General features: G+C 42.1%; 1 protein-coding gene and 1 pseudogene across 4 annotated transcripts; both read right to left on the reverse strand.

Moving 5' to 3' along the window:
- Positions 1-1723: 1723 nt before the first annotated feature.
- COQ5 (coenzyme Q5, methyltransferase) lies at positions 1724-17060 on the reverse strand. 4 transcript variants are annotated; one of them, XM_027577329.1, is made up of 7 exons: positions 16863-17060; positions 13243-13392; positions 10247-10468; positions 5412-5518; positions 3278-3366; positions 2582-2693; positions 1724-2503 (listed from the first exon to the last, which is right to left on the reverse strand). In XM_027577329.1, exons 1-7 carry the CDS (start codon positions 17041-17043, stop codon positions 2402-2404), a joined length of 963 nt encoding a protein of 320 aa, XP_027433130.1. In that variant the 5' UTR covers positions 17044-17060; the 3' UTR covers positions 1724-2401. The 4 variants fall into 4 exon arrangements, with proteins under 4 accessions (XP_027433130.1, XP_027433131.1, XP_027433129.1 ...); XM_027577330.1 differs by having other exon boundaries at positions 2582-2675; positions 10235-10468; XM_027577328.1 differs by having other exon boundaries at positions 10235-10468.
- A 1347-nt stretch (positions 17061-18407) lies between these two features.
- On the reverse strand, positions 18408-20796 carry LOC113912821 (annotated as a pseudogene).
- Between the last annotated feature and the right edge of the window lie 127 nt (positions 20797-20923).

The raw sequence follows: 20923 nt of genomic DNA on the forward strand, positions 1-20923 counted from the left end.
TCTGCAGGAATTTAAATGTGTAAGCCTGCTGTGCTTTGCTTTAACTAGCTATGCTTAGAAACCCCGTTACAATTAAATGTGAATTGAAGCTTTCATTAAAAGGCCCAATTAAAGCTGTGGATAAGTAACCTTCATTAAAGGTTTCCTGCTATCAATTTTAAGAAGACTTAAGTCTTTTCTAGGAAGAAAATCAAATATAGCAGACTTGGCTTTCGTAGGCATAAAGGAAATATGCCAGAGGCTGAAACAACCCACACTCCTCTTGGGAAGTTGCAAGGAAGGTCCTGACTTTCTAGTCTCCCTATGTTTTCAGTGTTCACACAAGGTAACACTTTTTTTGTTTTAAACTTTGTGAGATGTGCAATTAGGATTTCTGAGCAGCCAGGCTACTGCTACACAGAAGGGGAGGATAGAGTTGAAATGACTCCACCTTAAGGACAGCATTAGGGGGGCGCCTGGGTGGCTCAGTTGTTGGGCATCTGCCTTCGGCTCAGGTCATGGTCCCAGGGTCCTGGGATTGAAGATCCGAGCCCTGCATCGGGCATCCTGCTCAGCACGAAGCCTGCTTCTCCCTCTCCCACTCCTGCTTGTGTTCCCTCTCTCGCTGCGTCTCTGTCAAATAAAATCTTAAAAAGACAGCATTAGGTTGTAACATCTTTGGGATATTATTACTACTAGAACTTGGGGTTTTAGGAATCATTAAGTTGAGCTAGGTTAGGACTGGGAACGTTTCAGGGTAAAGAGGCAAAAAATTGTCTTCCTGTTTATTGTGGCAGTTAAAATGGGACAAAAATTTTCCCCCGGCTTTTTGCAGGAAAGAAGGATGAGGTTCTGTGGAACAGGAGTGTAACTGAGGTGATTTAGGTTTGTATTTATATGAACATACTGAAGATGTTCCATAATTCATCTTTTTTCTAGCTCCTTCCCCTCTTCGGTGACCTGTGTTTCTATTCGAAGCCCCCAAAGCTGTATCATTCTTGTTCAGTTAGCCCTACTTCCAAATAGTCTTCTGGCAATAGACCCTAGGAGTTGATTTAAGTCCACAAATGGCTGGACATTGGGGGTTTTAATTTATCAGGCCCATATCTACTGCCTGGAAGTGGCAGGTTTTAACTTTTATTTTTTGATTCAGATGTGAAAAAAATCACTTCGCCAGGAAGATAGGATTGGGTTGATGGTTTATGAAATTCCTTCAGCATCTGCTCCTTGTTAATTCTAATTTCAAAGGCCAACAGGCTCCAGCTGGCTGAAAAAGTAAGCTAAAAGTTTTTTAATGTTTAGCACTTTGTCTAACGCTCTTTGCTGTTCTTTGAGATGGTTGTATATAGATAGCTGTGTGTGAAAGCTTTTCAATGATAGGGCAAAGCAAGACCCTTACTGTGCTGGGCCTAGAGGCAGCATATCTAAAGGCTTTTGAAATAGCCTTGAACTAAGTTACCCACAATTAACAAATGGCCAGTCAAGTCATAGTTTGCTTTCTGCAATGTCTTAGCAAAGCCCCTTAAAAACCATAAGCTTAATCCACATTCAAAATATTTTTGGTCTCATTTCAACATCAAACATTGGACTGTATTAAGGAGACAAGCACTCTGCCCAGCTCTGCCCCTTAGTACTGAAAGGGTACTGGACTGGACTGTTTTCAAGTTTTTTTTTTTCTTTTTTGGCTATAAAACCCTTCAAATGTATTCTGATAAAGAAGCTCTCCACATAAAACACAAAAGCAGGAGTTTTCTGGAACATTTATTCTTTCATCAAGGGTTTTTTTCATGACAGGCACTGAGGATCCAATAGTAGTTTTTGGTAGAAGAGGACTGAGTGATGACAAAAATGTATTTCCCTCACTCCCCCACCCAAGAAGAAATAAATACCACACAAACTGTAAACTCATTCAGTGGTTCAGTTCATAATTCTAGTTGTGATTGTTAGCACTCTGACTTGGGCCTTGGTTTTCGGCCCCAGACTTAGTCCTAGGCTGAGAGACTGACTCAGGTACAGCTAGGACGTTTTCTGGTTCAAATCCTTGTTGGGTTCAAATGAGTCGTCATCCCTGTGGAAGGCAGCACCAGCAGAGAAGCTACAAATGCATTTCAAAAATGAGAAGTAGTGCTGGTTTTACCTTAACCACACACTGCACAGCCAAGAAAAATTAGCAGGAGTTGAGCAAAAAATACAGAGCAAATATCTCTGGGAGAAGCCCTAAAGCAGCTCCTAGTGAAAGCCGCAGTAGGGTGACAGTAGGATCTGTTTCTTCCACTTTGAGACTGGTCACGTCAGAACACGCGTCCAAGGCACATGACCTTAAGAGGAGATGTTCTGCGGCCGGTCTCACTAGCCAGATTCTCCTTCAGTTTCAGGCTTTCGACAGGATGGGACTGGTTCACACTCCAGAATGGTAAAGGAGTTACAGTTTGAAGCCAGAATGAATAGCCACGATGCCTGATGTGAGACTTTCATAAGTCACCTTCTCAAAACCTGCATCTTCTATCATCTCTTTGAATTCCTCCTAAAACACAAAGATACAGCAAGGATCACCTGGATTTAAACTCTAGGGCCTTTGTTGTAAAATATCAAAGTTTTGTACCTGAGATGGGAACTGTCGGATACTTTCTACAAGATATTGGTAGGACTTCCAATCTCCTGCAATGACCTCTCCCAGGACAGGAATGACCTGGAAGCTATATAGATCATAAAGCCTAAACACAAAGGCAAAAGATTAAGACTACAACATGCCCCCTGGGCAGAAGCAAGAAGGTTTAAGCGTGGATTTATAAATTCAAATGCCTATAGGGGTCAAGTCCCTGAAAGTAATGTGGGCCCCGTGTAAGACCAGTAGGGACTAGTGAGGATGTGGTGACAGGTGCAATTAGGAAGTAGCATAAAAGTGGAGAAGAGGCAGGTACTACTCAGCTCTGACTACGGCCACGTGGGAATAAGTGCTCAGCACTGCCCTATATGGTTCCTCAAGTGAAGCTGGATACTCAGATTTTTATGTGAAACTTCCTGATTTTTAAATACAAACCTGTAAGTCAATTTCTTAAAATAAAATGAATCAAACAAAATAGATCTGTGGGCCAACCTGAGCCTCTGGTTGTTGGTTTGAAACTCTTCTGGCTTAGGTGTTGTCATTCAGAACTGGCTGACTTTGAGGTGGCACTGACCCTTAGAGACTCTGAACTATGAGGTTCATGCTTATCGCTTACTGGCTGTTTTATGTCCGTTTTGGGATGGGGAACCGCTGGCTAGCCAATGAGAATAAAGCCCTGTTAACAGTGCCAACCTGGATATGAGGGGATTGTTCACTTGACTAAACTCCAGGCAGAGAAACCGTCCTCCTGGTTTCAGGACTCGATGGGCTTCCTGGAGTGCCTGAGCAAGACAAGGAACAAGAGAACACACTCCTCAGCAGAACTCAATTCCATGAGGCCACAACAGCTTTAACTTTTGATGGGCATTATAAAAGTCAGCATTTCCCAAAGATCCCTTGGCATTCTCAGTTGGAAAGCTGTAGCAGCAGAGATAACCCTACAATATCCTAAATTTTATAGGCATTCTGCTGCCCATGAAGGGGTTACTTGGAGTACTCAGACTGGTACAATCACATGGCGGCCAATTTCTCAATTGTCTATTGATTATTTATTTATTAAAAGCTCATTCGAGGTTTTCTTTTTTTCTTTGTTTTTTTTTAAGTAAACTCTTTGCCCACCATGGGGTTTGAACTTAAAACCCCGAGATCAAGAGTTGCACCCTTTACCAACAGAGCCAGCCAGGTGCCCCTACAATTACTCATTTAAATCACAATGGATATCCTCTTTGATCTAGGAATTTTACTTCAAGGAAACTATCTTATAGAAATGCATCTGTTGTAGGGGCACCTGGCTGGCTCAGTTAAGCATCTGACAATTTTGGCTCAGGTCAAGGTCTCAGGGTCATGAGATCAGTCTCCATGCTGGGCGTGGGACCTGCTTAAGATTCTCCCTCTCCTGCCCCTTCCCACCCTCCAAAAAAAAAAAAAAGCATCTATTGTAGAGATGACATGCGTATAGGTTATTCCCTGCAGCACTGTTTGAACAGCACAAGATTAGAAGCATCTTAACTATTAATGAGATACTGGTTAAATACTGGTTAAATTATGGAATGTCCAGGGGCGCCTGGGTGGCTCAGTCGTTAAGCATATGCCTTTGGCTCAGGTCATGATCCCAAGAGGTCCTGGGATCAAGCCCTGCATCGGGCTCCCTGCTCCGCAGGAAGCCTGCTTCTCCCTCTCCCACTAACCCTGCTTGTGTTCCCTCTCGCTGTGTCTCTGTCAGATAAATAAATAAAATCTTTTTAAAAAAGTAATGGAATGTCTATATAAATGGAATCTATGCAGCTATTTAAAAAAAGGAAGAGCCAGGGCTCTTTATGCACTGACATGGAAAAATCTCCCAAGATATATTTTTAAGGGAAAGAAAGCAATGGGCAAATTTCATATGCTAATATTTGTATAAAAAAAAGAAAAAGCAAAACATTTAATATTCACCAAACATCTCTGCAAAGGTACACAAAAAATTGGTGATTGGAGGGAGGGAGAGGAGGCACTGAATGGTTGGGTCACAGGGGTGGGAGGCATACTTTCACTGACATGCCCTTTTGTACTCTGAACCTACTCAAAAATTTTTTTTTAATTAGAAGAACTAATAAGCTGGCTGCATACAAGGGGCAGGTCATAAAAACCAAGCTGAAGTAGATGTCTCACCGAAAGCAGAGGAACCAGGTAACTGGAGCCCTCCATTACAAAAACAAAATGTGGTGCCTTGCACATTGTCTTCAAATGCTTTGGGATAGAATATTGAAGTAGAAATGAAGAAGAGCTGCATTAGGGGGTGCCTGGCTAGATTAGTCGGTAGAGCTTTTGATCTCAGGTTGGGAGTCGGAGCCCCATGTTGGGTGCAGAGATTACTTAAAGATAAAAATCTTAAAAAAAAAAAAAAAGATTAAGAGCTAAATGTTCCCTTCTCCCTATAGAGGAACCCATGACTCTAGGTACCTTCTGCCAAAATAAGTGTTTGAGTGCCTTCTGTGTTGGCTTTAGAAACGCCTCTGATCTGCAAACTCACAGGCTCAGACAGCTTCACAAGTGAGCAGAAACAGATGGAATGCCAAAGCATGACTGACAGCTCAAAGATGTGAATACCAACCCAAGCAACAAAGGCTTCTATGGGGATCTGCTCTGTGGTTTTGGTCTTTTTCAATTTTGTGACTAGGAAAATTGGCAACTTCAAGGATTGAAACCCCTAAGCCGGAAATAGTCATTCCATTCAAGAGCTGGGCGGGGAGAAGAATCCCTCCCTCTTTCCTCATTTTTTGTGGGGCCGCTCCAGGAGATCTCATAGCACAAGAGTCACACAAGCTAAAGATGCAGCCATATATACCTGATCAATGTGTGTGACATTCCGGATCCCAAAGGCAATAGTGTAAACATCAAACTTGTCATCATCAAAGGGCAGTTCTTCAGCATCTCCCAATACCCAAGCAAGTCCTGAAAGAGAAAATCATTTCTGGTCTCAGTCTGGGTCGCTGTCTCTTATGTACCCAGTGAACTGTCAAACCTGAGGAGGGCATTGTGGGAATCCCCCAATTTGCAGTCAGCCAGGTTGAAGTGTGGGCAGCCTGCACACCCCATTGATGGCTGACTTCTGAAGTGGGGGCAGTCTGGAATCTGAGACTAACTCTGGGAGTCAGTGTCAGAATTGAGCTGAATTATTGCACACGTAGTTGGTGTGGGAGAATTGGAGAACAGTTTGGTGCTGGAGAAAACCATACGTGTGGTATCAGAAACCATCACACATCTGCCTTCATCACTGGGTTCCTGGCCGCTGTCTTCACGGTGTCACTTCGGCCTGAGAATCTGAATTTCTTCAAGTTTAGCAGGAAGTTCTTCCCCCATGGGTCTCAGAGAAGAACCTGATGAATACTTAGTTATGCCCACCCTCAAGCAATTTTTACCCAACTGTTTGTGTAAAGTACCATGGTTAAGATCCCAGGTCTTGGGGTTTAGACTGCCAGGATTTCAATTCCAGCTTTATTCACATTTATTAGCTGTATAATCTTTTTTTTTTTTTAAAGATTTTATTTATTTATTTGACATAGAGAGAGGCAGCGAGAGCGGGAACACAAGCAGGGGGAGTGGGAGAGGGAGGAGCAGGCTTCCCACCGAGCAGGGAGCCCGATGCGGGGCTCAATCCCAGGACCCCGGGATCATGACCTGAGGCGAAGGCAGATGCTTAACGACTGAGCCACCCAGGCGCCCTAGCTGTATAATCTTGAATAAACTACTTTGCCTTGGTTTCCTCATCTGTAAGATGGAGTTAATAATAGTACCAACTTCAGAGCATCACTGGAAGTATTCTAAGTATGGAATTTAGCCTAGTTATATTGGTTCTATTGGAGAATCAAAGTGTCTAGACCGTAAATCTGGTCACAAGTTCAGAAAACACCGAAGGGAACCCCATAACAGGGTAGCTACGTCTACTAAAGGATCCTGATTCGGCTTTAACATTGTTCAACTTGCAGCAAATTAGACATAAAATGCAATATAGAAGGAAGGCTCTACAGAGGAAAGTAAATGAAAGCCTTCCTGGAAAGCAAAGTAGCAGTATTTAACAAAACCCTTAAAAATAACCATACCGTGGGGTGCCTGGGTGGCTCAGCAGTCGATTAAGCAGTGGACTCTTAGTTTCGGCTCAGGTCGTGATCTGGTGATGATGGAGGTCTTGGAGATCTAGCCCTCTGTGGAGCTCTGTGCTCAGCAGGGTGTCTGCTTCCCCTCTCCCTTTCCCTTTGCCCCTCCCCCAGCTCACACACACTCTCTCAAATAAATAAATGAATCTTTCAAAAAAAAAAACACCAAAAACCATATCCTTTGAACCAGCTTTTTGATTTTTAGGAGGATGATGTTGATGACATCATCATCATCATAGCAACTGCTCTGAGCCCTTGATGGCAGGGTCTATATTATCACCTTACACACATTACCTTATCACATTCCCATACTAACTCCATGGGATAGCTCCTACTATCATCCTCATGTTTTATGTGAGCCAAGCTGAGTATCAGGAAGATGAAAGCACCTTGCCCAAGATCACCCAGATGGATTGGAACTCAGGTTGTTTTATCCCAGGGCCTGTGTTTTCAATAGCTATGGTATATTACCTCCTACTACAAGGTGGTTTTTATTCTACCATTTTCTAGATAAGGTAATTGAGATCTGGAGAGTTTAAACACTTGTCCGAGGTTATATAGAAGGTAAAAATTAACAAATGCATGCAAAAATTTACAAATAAGGATGTCACAATGCTGTGTTCTGTGCAAAAGCTTTAGAAAAAAGTGAAAGATCAATTGGTTGCTGGTTATGTAAATTGGTCATGTGAATCTTCGTGATTCACATCCATACAGGAGAATATCATAAATAATAAATTTAACGAATTTTTAATGACGTGGGCATCTCATGATACAATGCTGAGTTAGGGCAGGATACTAAATTGTATATACAGGAAGTCTTCAATTTTATAAAAAGGAAATGATTAGGAAAAGCTAGGAAGGAAATACATTAAAATACTGGAAGCATCTCTTGATGTTGGAATTATAGGTAACATTTACTTTCTTCTTAATACTTTTGCAAAATCCACAATTCTCTCAGATATATCACTTTTATAACCTATCAAATACTTTTAAAAAATATTTAATTAACAGAGAGAGAGAGAGACAGGAAGAGAGGGAACACAAGCAGGGGGAGTAGGAGAGGGAGGAGCAGGCCTCCTGCCAAGCAGGGAGCCCGATGCAGGGCCCGATCCCAGGACTCCAGGATTATGACCCGAGCCGAAGGCAGCCGCCCAACCAAGCCACCCAGGCACCCCTCAAATAATTTTTTTTTAAAGATTTATTTATGGGGCGCCTGGGTGGCTCAGTCGTTAAGCTTCTGCCTTGGGCTCAGGTCATGATCCCGCGGTCCTGGGATTGGGGCCCGCATCGGGCTCCCTGCTCTGCCGGAAGCCTGCTTCTCCCTCTCCCACTCCCCCTGCTTGTGTTCCTTCTCTCCCTATGTCTCTCTGTCAAATAAATAAAATCTTTATAAAAAAAAAAAGATTTTATTTATTTATTTATTTATTTATTTATTTATTTATTTATTTAAGAGAGAGTACGCCTGAGAGAGCACAAGCAGGGGGAGTGGTAGAGGGAGAGGGAGAAGCAGGCTCCCCACTGAGCAGGGAGCCCAGGCAGGGCTGGATCCCAGGACCCCAGGATCATGACCTGAGCCAAAGGTAGACACTTAACCAACTGAGCCCAGGCACCCCTCAAATAATTTTTTTAAAGCTCCTGCCCTCAAGGGGCGCCTGGGTGGCTCAGTCATTAAGCTTCTGCATTCAGCTCAGGTCATGATCCCAGATTGAGCCCCGGGTCACGTCGGGCTCCCTGCTTGACAGGAAGCCTGCCTCTCCCTCTCCCGCTCCCCCTGCTTGTGTTCTGCTCTCGCTAACTCTGTCAAATAAATAAATAAAATCTTAAAAAAAAAAAAAAGCTCCTGCCCTCAGAACTTCCATTTGGGGAGGAAGTGCTCCATCCACATAAGATGTAAATAAAACACACAAGATTGCTATACATAAACATACCTTTCTCATTAACTTACTATTACAAAATAATTTCTAGGATCCTCCTTAGTTTCAACTCTTTTCTTCGTGATATTTTTTACAAAGACATCATTGTTGGACATTGATGAAGCAAGGAGGAAAGATAAGGAAAACTGGCCTATGCAGCACTTAATAATTCATACACCAGTGGATTTGTCTTGGCAGTGAGGAGAGGCTGAAGGACAAGCTATGCTATGGAAGGGATGATTCCAGAAATGGAGCATTGCCTATCATTTCTATCCTTGTTCTCCATTCCTTATGGCTGAGCACCAGAGGGAAGGGAAACACGTTTTTCAGTAGGAGTAAGGAAACATAGTGCCTTTGTCTAAAAACACTAGGGACTGTCTGCTTTCTGATCAGCACTGAGGGTTAACAAAAGAGCCCTTCATCTTGGAGGCCAAGTGGGCTGTGGTCTGTCTAGGCAGCTCGTTCTGGGGGTGGGGGGCAGAGGAGGAAGAACTGAACTAAAATAACCATACTCACTTCTGGGGGGGCGGAGCACAGGACCGCTGAGGTTGACCTGAGGACCTTTATTTTCTTGGTCCCAGACCACTGCCTCACAGTGGCTGCCCGCAGTGCTCGGCCAGCTAGGGAGAGGCCAGGGCAGTGGCTCCAGAGAGCCTGCCACATCCTTACTTCTACTTGATAAAGTTGGGGGGGGGGGCAGTATTTTAAGAGATGAAAACAAACAGCAAAATGTGAAATCTACATCTTTAAGCTCAGGCACAAACTGTCAATTTTCAGATTGCAGTGGGTTCCCAGAGACATGCAGTCACTCTCCTATCTGCTGCTGACAGGAATACTGTTTCGGGGGTTTCTTTAATTCTATCACCTGGGCCCTCAGAGGAACAGATGCCCAGATGAGGGAGGAGTGCAAAAGGGGTTTTCCTTGGCGGGGGTGGGGGGGTGGGGTAAGGGAGAACACCTGGGGTTGGATAAAAGGAAGAGGAAGCAAGACTGAGTGGGGAAAGCCTGTAGACCTCAATGCAGATCCGATAAAGCCTTAGCCAACCCAGCAGGGAGCTCTGGAGCACGTCCAGCAAAGAGCCTAACCTGGAAGCGGAGGCAGAGCCTGAAGGTTGTAAGAGCTTGTGTCTGAAGTGCAAGTTCCCCAGTTAAGGGCAGAGCACCTTCCCAGCTTCCACACGTGTCAAACCCTCTGAGTACTGACGGGGATTAGGATGGGTCCAAAACAGGACATTGGGGTCAGCAGGGAGTTGCTGGGAATTGAAAGCAAAACTTCCGTCTCAGAGTCCAAGAGCTAAGATCCCAAGACTCAGCTCCGATTTGGGATCTGCCGTTTAAAAGTTGTGTTACTTGAGCAGAGGCACTTTACTCAAGCAGCTCTTTGGGCTTTGGTTATCAGCTCCATCACATGGGGCTGATAATCACACTAACTCCCTGGGTTGCCGAAATAATGTACATAACAGCACACGAACTGGATTCAGGCACACAAATTATCTTCGACTCCTGCCTATCTATATGTTTTTGAAAATAAAGCACTTCAACCTTTTCTATATCCCATCTTACTTCATAAACACACAAACATTGCCACTGTGTCTACTTGCCATAGGATTTACCAGCTTTGTGTCCTTGAGCACGGGCTTTCTGCTTTCCAATCTTTAGCATCTCCTTGTTGATGTCACAGACCACGACCCGGGAACCGCCTAAGGGATCCTCTTCACTTTGGTACTTTTTGGCAATTTCTTCCCAGGATAAATTTTGCTGGGCCCGTAACTGCCTCTTCTGCTTTCCCTTATGCTGTTCGTGGACATAATTAAGGAACCGGAATGCAATGTCACCTGTGGGAAGCCAACAGGAGGAAGATGCAAACACAAACAGAAACACACGCAAAAATCCAACATTTCCAAAACCCAAAGAGGGTGAAAAGGTACAAGATTTGAGGAGTATCCAAAAATTGAAGTTTCTCTTCATTTCTATGGTAACCTAAAAAAAAAAATTGGGACGCCTGGGTGGCTCAGTTAAGCGTCTGCCTTTGGCTCAGGTCATGATCTCTGGGTCCTGGGATCGAGTCCTGCGTTGGGCTCCTTGCTCAACAGCGAGCCTGCTTCTCCCTCTGCCTGCTGCTTCTCCCTGCTTGTGCTCTAACAAATAAATAAAATCTTTAAAAAAAAAACATTTTTTTAACTTCTAATATCCTTTTTTTAAGATTTTATTTTTATTTTTTTTAAAGATTTTATTTATTTATTTGACAGAGAGACACAGCGAGAGAGGGAACACAAGCGGGGGAGTGGGAGAGGGAGAAGCATCTATGCTTTTTCATCAATAGATGAAATAGATTACAGATGGTACCTCTTGACTCCTTTCAACCTTCTGTGTGCACTTTTACACTGTCAAGACTGATAACATACTGTTTGTTCAGTAGCTATAATTATGTCTTCTGTGCTTTGCTGGAGTCTAAAAGCTGAAAAGTGTTTATGTTATTGTGACCAGGTAAATACTGTTTGGGCCAAGACAGTGCTTTCTAGGATCACATTTCCTTTCTTATAATGTTGTCTTTGTTTTTCTAACACCAGTTGCAAGAAATATATCCTTAAGTTTTTCTAGAGTCTTCAACAAATTAGGTATTCTCCAGTCCCTTTCCTATATATTTAAATATTTTATATGAAACAACTTAACATACACGGGGATCATATTATACACATAGTTATACAACTTGTTTTCTTTCTCTTCCCACTGAATATGTCTTTGAGAACCTTCCATCAGTACTTATAGGTTTTCCACATTCTTTAAATAGCTACATGATATTTCATAGAATGGGTGTACCTTAATTTAAAACAATTTCTTTACTGAGGCAGAAATAGGTTATTTCCAAGTTTTCACTACTACTAAAAATGATGCAGTGAGCATATTTGTAGCTATATATTTTTAAAATGTCTTTTTTAATACATGGAATTACCTTCCAATTACATTTTCTAAATGGGCAGTTGGCAGCATGTAGTAACGCTGCAGGTGAAGGCACAGATGTAGGCAGCTCTGACTGAGCCCTTTGTGCAAGTTTTTTTTTTTTAGACTAGATATGTGAGATTTAGAATTATATCCTAGACTATAAAAGATTTTAGATTTTAATAGATTCTGTTAGATTGTCCTCCATTGAGCAAACAATGACTCATGGAACACTACATCAAAAACTAATGATGTAAGGGGCACCTGGGTGGCTCAGATGATTAAGCATCTGCCTTCAGCTCAGGTCATGATCCCAGGGTCCTGGGATCGAGCCCCGCATCGGGCTCCTTGCTTGGCGGGAAGCCTGCTTCTCCCTCTCCTTCTTTTTTTTTAAAGTTAAGGGAGGTTTCTTTTTCTTTTTTTTTTTTTTAAGATTATTTTATTTGAGAGAGAGAATGAGAGAGAGAGAAAGCACATGAGATGGGGGAGGGTCAGAGGGAGAAGCAGACTCCCTGCCGAGCAGGGAGCCCGATGCGGGACTCGATCCAGGGACTCCAGGATCATGACCTGAGCCGAAGGCAGTCGCTTAACCAACTGAGCCACCCAGGCGCCCTCTCCCTCTCCTTCTACTGCCCCCCCTGCTTGTGCTCTCTCGCTCTGTCAAATAAATAAATAAAATCTTTAAAAAAAAAACTAATGATGTAATGCATGGTGATTAACATAACATAATAAATAAATAAATAAATAAATAAATAAATTGTCCTCCATTGAGCAAGGTGTCTTACTCCCTTCTGAGTTTCCACTGGGGAGAAGACCACACCAACAAAGCCACACATAAACATGTTTCACACATGGAGATTGTTCTTCTGTCATTTCTTATTCTATATTATTCTATTGGTATAGATTATCACATTATTACATTATATGACCCATTATTCTAATGTAATTTAACATGTACATTAACCATGTAATAACATCACCAAGATGCATTGTAGAAACCCATGACATTTTTCTCCCCAGATATCTAGTGTGCACCAAGTAACAAAGGACCATGTATAAACAATTGAGCTTTTGATTTCTGATATGATAATGGATTAGGCAGAAAGCTTATGGAATATGAGAAAAGGCATCCCCGCCCCAAAGAAAGAGGGAAAGTGGATTAAAGTTAAACAAAATAAAAGTCATTCACATGGTGAGATGTCACTGGAGTAAAGAAGTGATCTTTTTTACTTTGTAACCCTGTGCATTTTAGAAAAATGACAGGCATAAAGCTGATATTTTGTGCTTTTGAGTGACATTTAGTTAAAAAGAGTAAACCTTTCTTAGGAGTGTGCTGATTTTCTTTTAAGATTTTATTTATTCATTTGACAGAGGGAGAGAGACAGCGAGAGCAGAAACACAAGCAGGGGGAGTGGGAGAGAGAGAAGCAGGCTTCCAGCAGAGCAGGGAATACACACCTGATGCGGGGCTGGATCCCAGGACTCTGGGATCATGACCTGAGACAAAGGCAGACGCTTAACGACTGAGCCACTCAGGCGCCCCAGGAGTGTGCTGATTTTCAATTACCATCTTCAGCCTAATGGTAGATAAGCTAGCTCATTCCAACAAGAGACACTAATTTCTACAAAAGGTGCTCAGCAATACTTGAGGATACTCGACGGGACATTACCTGTGCCTCCAGCAACATCGAGCAGCTGGGTCCCAGGAAACGGGTGCATCTTCGAGAGCAGTAAATCCTTCCAAATACGATGGATACCAAAACTCATCATATCATTCATCACATCATACTTCTTGGCCACACTTTCAAACACATGATAGACTGACATAGGAGAAATACAACACAATTGTGCTATTAACAAGATCAACTAGGGGAACTCCTAAATGAGAGAGGAGGAAGCTTTTCTCCCCTGAAGTTGCCCATCTTTGTCAGGTAAAGTTAAGTTATACTGCTTGATGCCCAAATCTGCCCTTTAACCTCTTTTTAAAAAGGCTTTAGTTATTTTCATGTGAGAAACCAACCTCTTTTCTGCTGTCTTAGTTACCTTTACCTAGGACCACTACCCCATGCACCTACTTGGTACTAAGTAGGTTTCCATTTCTTAGAGGATGGGGGAGTATGGAATTTTTCTAATGGTTATTATAATAGAAAAACAACAGAATCATTAGAAATACGTAACTAATGGATGGGAAGGCCTGAGCTCATCCCTGCCTGGATCACAGAGAAAAAGCTCAGGTACAATAAGGTGGGCAGATGAATGGCAAGATGTGAATCAGGGCCAAGCCACACTGCAGAGGGCCCTCATAAATCTCATAAATCTGACAGGATCAAGGGAGAATATGGAATCTGGTCTAGTGGGAGAAGGAATTACTACTTAAGGCACTGTGAAGCACAGGCTACATTTAACTTCTTTATACCTGTTTCTCTGCCCATAAGATGAAAACCTCAGTGCCAGCTCCCTATCACCCTGCCATAAGGCTGAATTAGGTAAAGGGGATATGCTTTGTTTCTTAAATGAAATGTGCTGCATAGATCCAAAACATCACTGTCCTCTGCTGAATCAGCAGACTATAAGCGCTCCTCCTGAACTCAATCTTGAATGCCTTTCTCAACCCCAGGATCTCCAAGCTTGCTTTTTTTTGTTTTGTTTTTGGGGTATTCACGGACACTACAGCTCAACCCATCGAGTATAAGCAATCTTTGTTTTGCATGGTTCCGATATACATGAATTTCAGTGACTGTGGTTTAGTTAAATAACACCAGTCCCTCAGCAACATCATTCATGTGCAGTGGTGTATTAACTGTGAGTAACTGCATAAAGTACAAACTTCACTGGTAGTTCTTCAGCCCATAAATCACTCTGTAAATAACAGACACGCATCATGATCAGTAACCAATTATGTCACTTCTTTCAGTTTGCACTTGGTAGGTCACTACACATCAGTCATTCACTTCACACACAGATAGCAAAGTAGGTAGATGTGTTATCTCCTTATCTCTCAGTTTTAAACACGTGGTATTTTACAAAACTAGATAATTAAAAGAGGAAATTGGCCAACGAAAATGAAAGCACTGCAAAGAAATGAAAAGTGGTAATAGTGGAAGTGAAATGTCCATGGGGTTATAGGTGAAACAGCTGACTGTGGGAATGCTGATGCTCGAGAGACTCTAGATATGCAGCCAGAAGAACTATGTGAAGATGAATTTATGGACATAAATGAGGATATGGTTGTAATGAAAAGGTTGAAGATGTCCCAGAGGAAATGATGCCAGCAAAAAATCTCACCCTAGGGGAATTCTTGGAGATATTTCATGACATTGACAGTGAAAGGATAAAATCTTACAAGCTGATTAAAATTTAGAAAGGAGTACGACAATTTGCCAAAGCATAGAGAAGATGCTTGCTCCCTATCATAAATTATATGACCAGAAGGTAGCAAACACTGTTCAAACTACTCTTGGGACATATTTTTTATGAAGGACTAAAACAACTTAATGTTTCTAATTTTTTATTAGAATTTTAATTTAATTAAAAAACAAACTTAAAATTTAAAAATTCTAATTACATTGTTAAAATTAAACCTAAATTTAAAATAGTTTGCTAAATAAGTATTAACTTTACTATTTATTTCATTTCTCTATACATTTATAACTAACAAAAAGAGTTTTTGATGTTCAATAATTTTTAAATTTTTTAAAGTAAACTCTATGCCCAATGTGGGGCCTAAACTCATGACCCTGAGATCAAGAGTCACATGCGCCACTGACTGAGCCAGCCAGGAACCCCCAATGTTCAATAATTTTTAGAGGTCCTAGAACAGTTGTAATTTTTCCCATTTATTATTAGTATCACTGTGCATGATTCCAGCATGCATGGTCATTTTTACAGTCCTGCACTACTGTGCAAAGGGAAGACTGCCTGTACTTCAATGTTGGGTCTCCATCTGGGAGCTATATGTTTAGCTCAGTGGATAACCTTTCCTTGCTTGTGTGTGTGAAATATTGTTTATATTTTGTAAAGTACAATACAGAAGTTAGGCATTATTATCATTTTGGAAGCAACCCACCTGGATTAAAATCCCTGGCTCTGCCACTTACTGGCAGAATCTTGGGCAAGTGACTTACTATCTTTGTTTCAACAGTGTCTTCATCTATAATATCAGGCTGTTAGTCTCTACCTTATAAGGTATTTACAAGAATTAATGTAAAGTATTCTAAAAGGTTTCAAGTCCTTAAGTTTGCTATCGTTTTACTTGGCTTCCCTTATTTCACAAGCAGTTATCAAGCTTTTAATGTGCATCAGCCACTGAAATATAGACATGAATGGAGCCACTGTCCTAACTTTCTGGGGATTCACTCCAGTGAAATAAATGTTAATTTAAAATCAATATTCAAAGAGTTACAGTAGAGCTATGTATTTAGTAAGGCTGAGGTCAGATGTAAGACAATGTAGTAGTCTTTAAGAGGATGGGATATTCCATTGTTTCTTTCTATTTCCTGGGTGACCACAGGCCAAGTGAAGGAAACTCTCAGAGCCTCACCATATCCACCTGTTAAAAGGTTTAGTTAAAATAATACCTTCCCCATTATAAATGGTACAGTTGGAGTTTTAAAACAGTCCTTTCCTTTCACATGCCTATAGCACAATGCTGGACACAAACTACTCAACAATATCTAACCTTTATTGGGCAATTACGAAGTGCCAGGCACTGTTGAAAATATTTTAATGTATGAAGTAATCTAATCCTCATTATAACTCTAAGAGAAAAGTTACTATTATTTCTACTCATACAATTTGGAAGCTGGGGCACAGCGAAGATAGTTTCCTCCTTCCTTTCTATAAAAAATGGCCCTACCCTTTAGCAAGAGGTGAAGAACATGAGCTCTGTAGTCACACCAGAGTGGGTTGGAAGACTGGTTCAGCCACTTACTATATTAAATTGGGCAAGTTCTTGTTTAATCTCGAAGTCTCAATTTCCTCATGTGTAACTTGGGGATAACAATACCATTGTTCGGAGGTTGAAATGAAAATTGGGAATAATATCTGCATGGTGCCTGGCACATCATAAACACCCACTTTTTGGGATTTAGTGATAATTACTGTGTTTAACAAGAGGAGGCATCTAAGCTCTGCGGGGTCAGGCTGGGGGTGGGGGGAGGTGGACTCCTTGGAGGTCAGGACTACACAGGCTACGGCATCCGAGTCAACAGGACGTTAAATCAACTCCTAGCTGAGCAGAAGAAACTAGATCAAAGATAGATCCCTCCGTCCGCCCTCTCGCCCCTTTCACCTTTGCCCCCCTTCTCCTCCTCCGACACAGTCTCAAACCCGAAATGTGTTTCCGTTGCCTGCTTCTCTTGGGACACGTGCCGCGCACCCAGCGGGCCCCTGGGCCAGGAGCTACGAAACCCGGGGAGCCGGCAGCTCCGCATCACCCGCGACCACAGAGCACGGCTCCTGTGGGTCGCCATCTTGGCAGTAGCGTGACGGCGACCGACAGTACGTAGTGTTGCATCACTAGAGGGCCAACGGTGGCCGGTAGGAGACAGTGTTAGCCTAACGCGTCCTGAAACCCTTGATTAGGGAGCTATGCGTATGACCTCTGGGATCCGGAGGCTACTTAGTTTTTGAGTACCGGACATCGCTTCTTCTCTCTCTTCCCACTTTGAATATAGAATTCACCAGAAATGAAGGGACCTTAGGATAAGTCCGCAATCACCTCTCAGCGGCCATGTCTCTGAATCTTAAGTAGCAGTATGAATGCTAACTAGCAAGATACCAGTAACTCTTTGTTTTCTGGTGCAGAAGTAGGAACTAAGGTACCGTGGTTACAAGGCAAGAGATTACAAGGTCAGTTCTCTTAAACTTTGATGTGCCTAAGAATCACCTGGTTTGATCTTTATTTGTTTATTTTATTTTTTAAGATTTTTATTTATTTATTTGACAGAGAGAGAGACAGCTAGAGAGGGAACACAAGCAGGGGGAGTGGGAGAGGGAGAAGCAGGCTTCCCGCAGAGCAGGGAGCCCGATGCGGGGCGTCCTAGGATCATGACCTGAGCTGAAGGCAGACGCTCAACGACTGAGCCACCCAGGCGCCCCTGGTTTGATCTTTAAAATGCAGATTACGGTGGGCGCCTGGGTGGCTCAGTGGGTTAAGCCTCTGACTTTTGATTTTCCTCTGGTCGTGATCTCAGGCTCTTGAGATCAAGCCCCCGTAGGGCTCCATGCTGGATGTGGAGCCTGCTTGGGATTCTCTCTCTCTTCCTTTGCCCCTCTTTTCTATCTTATCTCCAAAAGAAAAAAAAAAAAAAAAAAAAAAAGAAGCAGCAGCAGCAGCAGATTCCTGGGCCCAAATATCAGAGATTTTAAATCCTTACATTAGGGATGGGCATTGGGAATCTTTATTGAACAATCTTCTGTGGTGGGTTTTTTTTTTTTTTTAAGATTTATTTATTGGGGGGGTGTGGAGCATAGGGAGAGGGAGAGAGAGAATCCAAAGCAGCCTCCACACCTAGCGCAGAGTCCCATTTCAGGACCCTGAGATCATGACCTGAGCCAAAATTAAGAGTCCGATGCTCAACCCACTGAGCCATCCAGGAGATCTGCAAACTCCTGTGGTGATTCTGATGCAAGGAATTTGCAGACCATTCTTGAGAAACATGTGCTAGACTGCTCTGAAAAATAAACGTTCTGGGGCACCTGGGTGGCTCAGTCATTAAGCGTCTGTCTTCGGCTCAGGTCATGATCCAAGGGTCCTGGAATCGAGCCCCACATCAGGCTCCCCGCTCAGCAAGGAGCCTGCTTCTCCCTCTCCCTCGGCCTGCTGCTCCCCCTACCTGTGCTCTCTCTGTCAAATACATACATAAAATCTTAAAAAAAAAAAACCAAAAAACGTACAAAAGGCTGTTCTTTGGTCTTTATATTTTATGTACCTAAGAAATTTGTAAATGGGAAGGAAAGCTCTGGTGTCTGTTTAGTGAGTCAGACCTACTCACCACTCACCCTCCTTCTTCTGCTGTCACAAAGCTACACTTCTAGCGCCAACTGGCATAGCATGGATGTTTACTTCCAACCCAGATTTTCCAGTTCTTTTTTTATTGAAAGGGTAATGTAGACCATCTTGAGCAAAAGAGGATGGAGGTGGTGAGTTTTGCTTGGATTTCTATGTTTCTGCTTTGATTCTCTTTTTAAATGTATGTTTCCTGTAAATATTTCACAAGGAGAAAGTGCCAAGGACCCTAAGAAACTATTTTGAAAATGAAAAATCTCTTCCTGGTTTAATGTGTAGCCTGACAGATGGACACCTACTGCTTTCTTTTGGAAGAGCTGCACGGGTTTTTCTTCTTTCCCTCTCTTTTATTTTTAAAAGTGATAGAGTAATTAGAGTTCTCACATCGTTGTTAAAGGAAATAAAAATTCATCAAGGAAACTTAGTATATCTTCCATATCTAGTCATACATAAGAATGGACCTTGGGCTTTGGGGCTGTTCTTTGTAATCATCAAAGTAAATTTCCAAACAAACCAACATCATGTATTTGTTCTCATTTCAATATGACTTGTGGGGAAAAAACTGCAAAAGGTGAAGAAAGACAAGGACTGATGAGGCCATTTTAAGGAAATTTAAAAATATGAGATTAGTATCTAATTTTCTTTATTCAAGTTAAAACTATTAATTTCAAGAAATTGATTGACTTATATATATGTTACTTATTAATGTTCTGTATTGCATGTTTTGATGGATAAGGAGCCAAAAAGGACCCAATTAGGAGAATTCTAGGATTTTGCCAATTTATTTGTTCATATAGGACTGCTTAAATTCCACTCATCCTTCTATGCTCAGCTCAAGTGATGCCTCTCTGGGAAGCCCTCTACCCCCCACCCCCAACCGTTTGTACACCTCTCCTTGAAGCCTTTGCTATAGTCAGCATTTTGTGTTGACTTTATTATAGCTCTTGTTACTATCTTCCCTTGTAGTTTTTCATCCCTACTTGCTCCCTCCCTCCCTCCTTTCCTTTCTTTTGGGTGAATGATATGTTATTTAGTCAGTTTTGTTTACAAGTGAAACTCTGGGAATTCAAAATTAACATCCTTGCTAGTGAGCTTGTTATAGACAGCAGGAAAAGCTTCACCCTTGTGTTCCACATTGTTTGGCTATGTTTTATACAAATGAACCCTTATGAGCTGGCTGCCATCCACTTTCACGTGGATTCTCTTGCCCATAATTTCACTTGGGAAGACTAAGCCCTCCAGGATTGTACCATGCACAGCTGTCAGAGTGGAACACTTATTTTTTGTACAGCTTTTTTGAGTTGGCTCAGGCAACTCTGGGCAATAAAAACATTGCACTTCCCACTGAACTTTTTCTCCAGTTTATGAAATAGCTGGACTTGGATTCTCTGGAAAGATTTCAACTGAGGAATGGGAACAAAGATTATAATAGCTTTCTGACCACCAATTTAAGTTTCCTTGGCTGTTGTTATATTCAACTCCCTTAGCTGGTCCTTGAGTTTTGAGTTCATTTTCAGCTCAAGGATAGCTTAGGAGGTGCTGGACTCTTCCATAGCCATTGGGCTTCATGATATTTTGGCTTGAACTGAACATGGCCTTCTCTCTTTGGTGAGCACTGGCCTAACCACTGTAGTTTCTTATTTGCTTAATTTACTTAGGAAACCATGAGTATATTAAAGACCTCAATCTGAATATATTTTGGCATTCCTTGTGCTCAGCGCAGTGCCTGGCATATAATAGTTTCTAACTAGCTGAGGTTAGTCTGAAAAATTATTTATTCATCTCTTTAACAGTATGTGTATGTGATCCTTCAAATCTCAAACTGCTATGGTTGAAAGGAATCATTTATAATTTTCCAAAGTACAGGTGGCTGTGATGAGATTTTCTAAGTCTCAGTGTCCATATTTGTAATATGGAGAACTGGTTATCTCATGAGTGGTTGAGAACATTACTTATTATCTATGTGATGGTGGGTAACTGATCTAAACTTTTTGAACCAGTTTCCTTGTCTTTAAATTTGAGTTAATGTGAGGATTAAGTGTGATAATCCATATAACCCACAATGCAATGCCTGCTAATGATAAGCACCCAATGATAATACTATTAACAATGAAATGAAATATTAACAATGACATATATATTTTTTCTTGAGAGAGAGAGCATGCACGTGCGAGTGGGGGAGGGGAGGGGCAGAATGAGAGGGAGAGAGAGAATCTTAAGCAGGCTCTGCAAGCCAGGAGCCTGAGGCGGGGCTCCATCTCATGACCCTGAAATCATGATTTGGGCTGAAAGCAAGAGTTGGATGCTTAATCCACTGAGCCACCCAGGTGCCCTGACAATGG

This window comes from Zalophus californianus, chromosome 14 (assembly GCF_009762305.2).
Source record: "Zalophus californianus isolate mZalCal1 chromosome 14, mZalCal1.pri.v2, whole genome shotgun sequence".
In the NCBI taxonomy this organism is placed as follows: Eukaryota; Metazoa; Chordata; class Mammalia; order Carnivora; family Otariidae; genus Zalophus; species Zalophus californianus.